The sequence below is a fragment of the Helicoverpa zea genome, chromosome 20, assembly GCF_022581195.2.
Source record: "Helicoverpa zea isolate HzStark_Cry1AcR chromosome 20, ilHelZeax1.1, whole genome shotgun sequence".
NCBI classification, from domain to species: domain Eukaryota; kingdom Metazoa; phylum Arthropoda; class Insecta; order Lepidoptera; family Noctuidae; genus Helicoverpa; species Helicoverpa zea.
Genome location: NC_061471.1, coordinates 2,838,982 through 2,847,522, shown reverse-complemented (window position 1 = coordinate 2,847,522; position 8,541 = coordinate 2,838,982). Strand labels below are relative to the sequence as shown.

The 8,541-nt window shown below is 39.6% G+C and overlaps 1 protein-coding gene across 1 annotated transcript; it reads right to left on the bottom strand.

Moving 5' to 3' along the window:
* Nucleotides 1-565: 565 nt before the first annotated feature.
* LOC124640180 (FERM domain-containing protein 8) lies at nucleotides 566-8,453 on the bottom strand. Its single transcript, XM_047177848.1, has 11 exons — nucleotides 8,323-8,453; nucleotides 7,975-8,192; nucleotides 7,497-7,622; nucleotides 6,955-7,194; nucleotides 6,546-6,711; nucleotides 4,941-5,102; nucleotides 4,124-4,309; nucleotides 3,406-3,535; nucleotides 2,797-2,937; nucleotides 2,237-2,354; nucleotides 566-1,295 (listed from the first exon to the last, which is right to left on the bottom strand). The coding sequence occupies exons 1-11, from the start codon at nucleotides 8,451-8,453 to the stop codon at nucleotides 1,111-1,113; spliced, it is 1,803 nt and encodes a 600-aa protein (XP_047033804.1). The 3' UTR covers nucleotides 566-1,110.
* Between the last annotated feature and the right edge of the window lie 88 nt (nucleotides 8,454-8,541).

Below are 8,541 nucleotides of genomic sequence, written 5' to 3'. Positions count from 1 at the left end.
ACAACAACGTTATGTTTAATATTATGTATTAATGTTAAAACTAATTATGTTATTCTGAGATTGGTCTCTATTGGATTATATTTCGTGAATGTGTAAAATTAAAAACAGTTCATTTTTAAATATTAGTTTTATTTACAATGGTTTCAGTATAATTTATCTAAGATTTACAATCAGACCTGTGGCTCTCAATCTAGGTTTACTTTAAGAAATAATGAACAATACAAGGTGTTGATTTGCATTTGTGCCATACTTAAGCAGGAGGACATAAAATACGTAAATAATCGATTGGAATTACAGTTAACGGGAAATAGTTAATATGCACTGCTTTTTATGTCATTGTAATGTCATAGTATTTCAGAAATAATCCAATTTTATGAATGAAATTCATGAGTGATCGTTGCGAATGCTTTGTGTTTACGTTTGTGTGAGGGCGCAGCACAGTTTTGAGGCCAGTAACACACGCGCCGAGTTTGAAAACGGGTAGGTGGCATTGACGAATTTCCGAAAAAAATTAAAATAAAAAATTTTCGTACCAATTTTTTTGTTGATTTGGGTTGAGAATCATTAGTATAATTACGTCCTTTGCTATGGCACGGATGCAAATCAACAGCTTGTATTATTTTTACAAATAAATCATACATAGGTACAAACATCAACAAAAACTTTTCTTGTGTTTTTCACAACAGTACACATTTTTTTGTTTACTTTTTACCACACTTTCATTTTTTAAATTCCTCTAGCTAGATCATACTGAATGAGATTCTCTTCCCTGTTTGTTATATTAGATCCTGACTCTTCAGCAATAACTTCGATTCTCTCCCTAAGCCCCTAATGCTTGGGTAGTATCCACGAAGATCTTGGATAGTTGAGATCAGTGTTCCAATCACCAGCTCCGCCTAATAGATTGCCTCTGCCATCGTGTGTGGCTAAAGCTAGGCGGGATAGCTTGTTGGCAAGCCGACGTTGTGGGGAGTCCGGCCTGGATAGGGAAGGGATATTCTGGCAGAATCTTTTTTGTTCTTGAACATCATAACGAATGAGATTCTCTTCCCTGTTTGTTACATTAGATCCTGACTCTTCAGCAATAACTTCTATTCTCTCCCTAAGCCCTTAATGCTTGGGTAGTATCCACGAAGGTCTTGGATAGTTGAGATCAGTGTTCCAATCACCAGCTCCGCCTAATAGATTGCCTCTGCCGTCGTGTGTGGCTAAAGCTAGGCGGGATAGCTTGTTGGCAAGCCGACGTTGTGGGGAGTCCGGACGGGATAGAGGAGGGAGGGATATGCTGCCTGAATCTGGAATTGTAAAAAAAAATCGTAAAATAATTTGGAATATAGTTTTGATTTGGATACATATTTTTTCTGCGATAAGAAACTTTAAAGCTTACTAATGTATATAGAACATTTTTTAAAAGCTATGTCTAAGAGCTATGAAGGCAATGGCCAATCGTCTGTTTGCGATTTTATATGGATAGCATGCAATATCTTTTTCGCGTATGCGTTATGCGTATTTTTTGTGTATCTAAGATTCAAAATTTAACATTTGGACAAACAAGTTGTCAGAAGTTGACGAACATTTAGAGATTCATTGGATGCGTTCATACGAGACTACATAAGGGAGTTCATAAGATGAGTATATAAGAGGAGTACATAAGAGGGTAAGTAAGAAGACTACATAAGAAAGTTCATAAGAGGAGTACATAAGGGAGTTAATAAGATGAGTATATAACAGGAGTATATAAGAGAGTACATAAGAGAGCATATAAGAGCGTACATAAGAGAGTACATAAGAGAGCATATAAAAGAGTACATACGAGAACATAAGAGAGTACATAAGAGAGTACGTAAGAGAGTACATAATAGAGTATATAAGAGAGTACATAAGAGAGCATATAAAAGAGTACATAAGAGAGTACATAAAAGAGTACATACGAGAGTACATAAGAGAGTACATAAGAGAGTACATAAGAGAGCATATAAGAGAGTACATAAGAGAGTATATAAGAGAGTACATAAGAGAGTACATAAGAGAGTAAATAAGAGAGTACATAAGAGAGTACATAAGAGAGTACATAAGAGAGCATATAAGACACTACATAAGAGAGTACATAAGAGAGTACATAAGAGAGTACATAAGCGGAGTACATAAGATGAATACATAAGAGAGTACATAAGGGGAGTACGTACAGGTTCTTCTAGTACCAAATTCCATTCAAATAGATTCTGTGTAATCTTACCTGAATGATAGTCATAATTAGCATGGTCACTAGGAGTCTCCTGTCCGAGTCGCTTCCTATACTCCCCAGCGAAGTGCTCTATAAGGGTGTCCATCATCATCGCTTGCTTTGAGAATACCTGGACAAGTAGAATTTTGCCCTTATATAAGAGATATACAGTAGCATATCATAGTCGTGGTGGCCTAGTGGATCGGATGGCACGTTAAAGTGTAGGTCCTGGCTGACATTGAACATGACATTGAATCCTTGGCAGTCGTTACGGGTAGTCAGAAGCCAGTAAGTCTGACACCAGTCTAACCAATTGGTATTGGGTTGCCCGGGTAACTGGGTTAAGGGGGTCAGATAGCGCAGTCGCTCTTTGTAAAGCACTGGTACTCAGCTACATCCGGTTAGACTGGAAGCCGACCCCAACATAGTTGGGAAAAGGGCTCGGAGGATGATGACAGTAGCATATCATATTTATACAGGTTGATGAGAATAAAATATAGCATTTATAAACTTATAAACTTTTGCTTTTACCACATTACATCAGTACAAAAAGAAAGTCTAATAAGACTTACCTGTAATATCTTGGAGACTCTTAATCCATTTTCCACAACCATGAACTGCAGGAACAGACACGGCAGACAGTCCTCATTGTCGTCTGATGGAATGCCGAAATCCCAAGACAGCTCTTCGTATAGTAGACCCAAGAGAACAGTCTGGAATATAGGGTTCTTTGGTAAAAGAAAGAAAATATAAACGGGCAAGTGCGAGTAGAATACCGCACGGAGTCAGCCAAGAGGTCACGATTGTTGTGTGGGAGCCCACATTATATTTTTTCCAGTTTTAAGTATGTATTTGCTGTTACATAGCATCATCTCTATACATTTTGTAGTCTTAACTATTTTGGTCCGTTCAATAAATACAGCTTGGTGACAGGCTGAGCTGGATGCGAGAAGCCGAAAATCGATCTCAGTGGCGTGCACTTGGAGAGGCCTATGTCCAGCAGTGGACTGCAATAGGCTGATGATGACAGGCTGAGAGCGAAGTCTTAGGTATTCCTAAGACTAATAGACTACCCTTACCCAATAAAACCTTTCGGGATATATTCACAGATATAGCAGTGGCAAATGTAGTTTTTGAGAGAATCAGGATCCTCGACAGTTTAGGTACAAAGATTTACTTACGCTCTCAGTATCATCAATAACGTAAACTCCGTTGGAGTTGACGGCGACGAGTACTGGTATATCCTCGTGAGTCAGCAGGCTCGTCAGGCTGCGGACCGGCTGCTCGATCTGACCTTGGAAGAACGCCGCCCTGAGGAGATCAGAACCAAGGGTAACATTTGGCAGTTCTTGGGCAGTTATACGTAAAGGTCTTGATGAGTAAGAAAATGAGAGACGGAATGAAACGCATGTAACAAATAATGTGTTAAATATGAATGAGGATGGATGGACATCTATAGAGACGACCACCGAAGAAAATATAGATGGATTGTCTAAGAGATGACATGAATAAGAGGGTAGTAAGAGTTTGTAGGTCGAATCGAGCGGGACGGAAGATACCTGACTATACATTTAACATAAAGCAGATTGCGTATTCGTGTTAAAAGCCGGGATGGTTCCGTTGGGGAAAACATTTTTTTTAACGACTTCAAAAATCATCAAAAATGTCCCCGCAAAATCCTGCTGTGGGTTAGCAGCGGTGAGGGAGTGTCAGACTCTTACTGACTAAAAACCGTCGTGTTCCATCGTAGGCTTTATGTACCAGGGCCGCGGTGACTCTTTCGAACAATCCCGCAGTCCCGGCGTGCCTTGGCTCTACTGAGGCCTTGGCTAATATGATGATGATTGAATGCTGCCTACAACAGATACTGGCGAAGCACTCAAACGCGAGTTCCGTTACCCATAAGTAGGCAGTGTCCGTGTGTGCGCGAGGTACTTGTGGCGCAGCTTGCGCGGCGGCGCGGCGGGCGGGCGCTGCGCCTGCTCCAGCAGCCGCGCCTCCGGGCTGCCCTTGCGCCCCGCCGGCAGCAGCGCCGCCCAGCGCCCGGACCGGGCGTGCTTCGGCAGGTACTTGTCTTGTTGGGCCCTAAAGATATAGGTCCAGTGATCAGTATGTTCAGTTCGAGCCACATATTTGACCCAAACCACTTGTTTTTAACAATCTGTAGCAGTACATAAACATGTGACATATCACAACAAAAAACACAATATATACATTCTTTTATTTATTTACATTTATATATTTTAATTAATATAATAATCACCGATAAACATAATCGCAGTAGCACCGGCTGTCGCTGAAAACTAGCGCTGGGACTCCGTCTTGTTCCGGATCGCAGCATTATGCTGAGCGATTTTCTCCTTCTATCATTATTTCTGTATAGTGTGCCTAATTTTAAGTGTGTATATGCGTCTATTGTTGCGCAATAACATTTATTTTCTTTCTTTCTAACAGTACATTTCTGCTAGAAAACAGAACGACAACATTCTACTTTATGACAAAAATTCTAAGAAGCCTTCTCTAAGTATTTAAAAAAGAAGATTTTCTACTGCTTTCATTTGTAGAGAAGACTTAGGTAAATCACTCCTGTTTCCGATATTTAAAACACAAATTGCTACTGTTCATCAAAAAATATGTTAGTGCCTATCCTATTCCTAACTCAAACAACAAGATGAAGAAAAATTAAAAATCTGCTATGATATGAACATTTCCTCACCTAAAGAACCTAGCAGTATGTCGATGAGGATCATAAGGTCCCAGCTGTATCCTGGCCTGCAGACCTCCCAGCATGACAGCCTGAGCACTTTCTAAAGGATACCGCCCAGTCACCACGTTGTGGCGAGCTTCCTCGTATAGCAGTTCTTGGATCCTAGAGTCCCTGGAACATTTAAATTGGTAGGTCTATTTTTAAACGAACTTTACGCAACGTGAAGCGCATAGCGAAATAAAGTTAGCAATAAGGGATAGAAAAAGTCTGTTCCGGATTCGCATTTTGCAGAATGCGCATTATATAGCTGGAGTAGGTGCGAATGTGGTAAAATGAGCATGGGCGTAGCCAGCTTTGGGCTCAGGGTGGGGCAGCAGTCAATCTCCGATTTTTTGTATCTTGAGCCGTTAATCTCAAACTTGTTAATCTCTTAATTTGAGAGGTTTATATTTTCAGGTACAGAAAATAAACAATCTCACACAGGATAAAAGCCAAAAGCAAGGGCATATAGTTTTTGAATACGCGAGCGAAGCGAGCGCGAAATTTTTATCGGACTTAAACCAAATATTACGTAAAATTTAGCCCAAACGTACTTAACTTTTTGTTTGTTGACAAATGCAAAAACAAGGGTATATATAAGTTGATAAGTTGTTAACTCTATTGCTGACGCATAAGGCTTATAATTGTTTGTCCTTAGTGAATATTTCGGTATTATAATCTTGTCAACCGAACAAACATGTTTTGACTCGAAATACACATTTTGAACTAAAATTTAATTTTCACGTAAATAATTACGTAGGTAGACAGTCCTAAGCCTAAGCCTGTGTAAAGTATGAAGGGAAATCAGAAGGCTATTTCCATTTTTATTTTCTAATACTTACTAAACTAATGCTTATACTCAATACTAGATTGCGATTGACTATTCATTGAACTAATTAATATAAAAGAAATAGGTTGTACCTACAGTCATAAGAATAGTATATTTTTTAATTAGAAAAAAGTTGTTAAAGCGCAACCGCTCAATATATCAGAAAGATGCAAACAACCAACCTATCACTATATCTGAATGATCTATTTGAATGAGTGAGCCGCACACGATTTTCGAGTTTAAACGAGCTACTGAGTTATACTGAGCTACTGATATAAAGATATGAAAGAGTGATTCATATCCCAGTGATTGAAAGATGCATATCTATCTTTTCTTTTCAATGACACATTTTGCCCATGTCTAATGCCTCGCCTCTCGCGGCTCTCGCTCGCTCGACCCGCATCCCGCTCAGGGGGGGGCAGCTGCCCCTCCCTGCCCGTACCTCGCTACGCCCATGAAAATGAGCATGATGTCCTTGAATTTTCTGTTTCATATATTATTATTTTTCCATACTGAAGTACATTTAATAAACGCTAGCCATAATAGCACAAAATTCAAATTCTAAGATAAAACTTCGCTGAGACTTTCGCAAAGTGTTAAATCCATAGGTAACCGGCCCAGGGCTACAGCAGATCCACCACTGACCAAGTCCTACTTTCTATTTGTTAAAATGAACCAGCATCAAACTAAAAAATTGTTAGGATTAAGAACTGATGATTTTGATAGAATAAAGTGAAACCACGTACTTGATGCCCTCTTCCAGGTGCTTAGGAAAGAACACGTTTCTTTGTAATCGCAAGACAGGCTGGTCGCGATTCAGTCTGGATTCCGATCCGTGGCCGTAACGATGAACTAGTTTCTGCCAGTTCGCCCAGAACCTCCATGGACAGTGATGGGGTTTTAATTGAATTTCTGAAAAAAATTATACTATGTTAACTTAATAATTCGACGAACTTAATAAACGAAGAAGGGCCAGTTCGTGAAAAATTATAATAGACAGGTATTTGGCGTATTTACCTATTAATTAAAGTATTTTGAAATACTGTTTCGTATGGCGACTGGTCATTAAATTAATGCCGAATAGAATAGTTTACTTATAACTGGTAATACTACCTACAGGAAAAGAGGGTAACGAAAATTTAGAAGCATTCTTACCTAATAAAGGACTACACATCCACAACGCAAACACATTAGCCGCCAAACTCCTGGTGCTTGGCTGCGACAGTCCTAACTCTTCAGTCGCCAGCAGCGCATTGAGGAACCTGGCTGCTGTCACATGAGAGGGAACTTCTTCGGAGCTCATCTCCATCATAACTGCGGTGCGGGACATCAGGTAGATGCAGGTCACGGGATTTGAGGATACTGTTGATGAGGAGGCCGTACTACCTGATGAACCTGGATTTCGGAATTAATAACTGTTAGTTAAATATTTAAAAAGATCTTCGGAATATTGATGAAAAGTACTCTAGCGATCTTAAGGGACAAAGGGCGAAGCAGCATAGGAAACTGCACTCATTTGGTATTTTATAAACTTCTTTTTTCGTGGTGGGACCAATACGAATAAATGGAATAGATTTCGTAAACTAACATCTCCTCTCAAAATAGTAACCCGAAGATATAATCTCTTATCGGAACCCTACAATGTTGCCGATGGTTAGTTCTTTAGATACTTAAAGTCATTTAAAAAAAATATGAACCTGGTAAAGGCGGTGATATAGCACTAGAAGAACTGCCTCCACTGGTAATCGGTTCCGTAGTACTGAAGGAGCCTGCTGCGATGCTGCTCGACCCCGTCTGGTTGGAACAGCTACTGAGGTTCGACCCTGGAAGGCGTACTGCGTTTCAAAACAGCACAAGCGTTTTATGTTTCTTATAATTTGAAAAATTGTGTCCATTAAAACCGTGATTATTGCCTATTTAATGGCTCGGGTAATGACCTCCATTTTTTTACTTTAAGTAAATATCCACTACGTGGCCCCAGGTTAATGAGTTTCAGAATCTTTTTATGGAATAGAGCAGTAACAGTTGGAGAAAAGCACTCGATTCTCTAGTCATATTATCTTAGTTTGATCTGCGTGCTTGAGTGAATGGGAATCCGACGCCCTGAGCTGGCTAATTGGCGACAGCCCTTGCTAATCAACTACCTGGTTAAGAATAATAGTTCCTAATACTTACCCATAACACTTTTCTCCAAGGAGTCCGAACTATTACTCTCTTTAGAGTCAGGCTGTAAAGGTTTGTGTGGATCATGTTTGTCCCAATCACTGTGTCTGCCCAGTGGACTGTACGATAAGTGCGGTAGTCTTTGTGACACGGAATATAAGTGGGCATTCACTTCTGCTTGTAGCTTCTGGCTCTGAACACTGTAGTATTCCTCACGAGATCTGAATTCACTGAAGAAAATTTTGTGTTTATATTTTCATCCAAACATTATAGGTAAGTAGAAAGAATTGTATGCGAAGTACTTGCTCTTTTTCTAATATTTTTTAAACCTTTATTTTTCTAAACACTGCACATACTTACTTATACTGATATTCAGCCTGCATAGGATATCCTCGCCTTGAATAATCCACGGGAATTATAGTAATATAATTTCCACTGTTTTGCACGTTCGGATTTTCTCCGTACGCCCCCATATCTGATTGATGTTCCATTTACGTGAATTTCACAAATATTTATTGGCTTAGTGAAAACCCATTTTCCACAACAATTACTTCCGGCTGAACAGGATATCGATCGGCA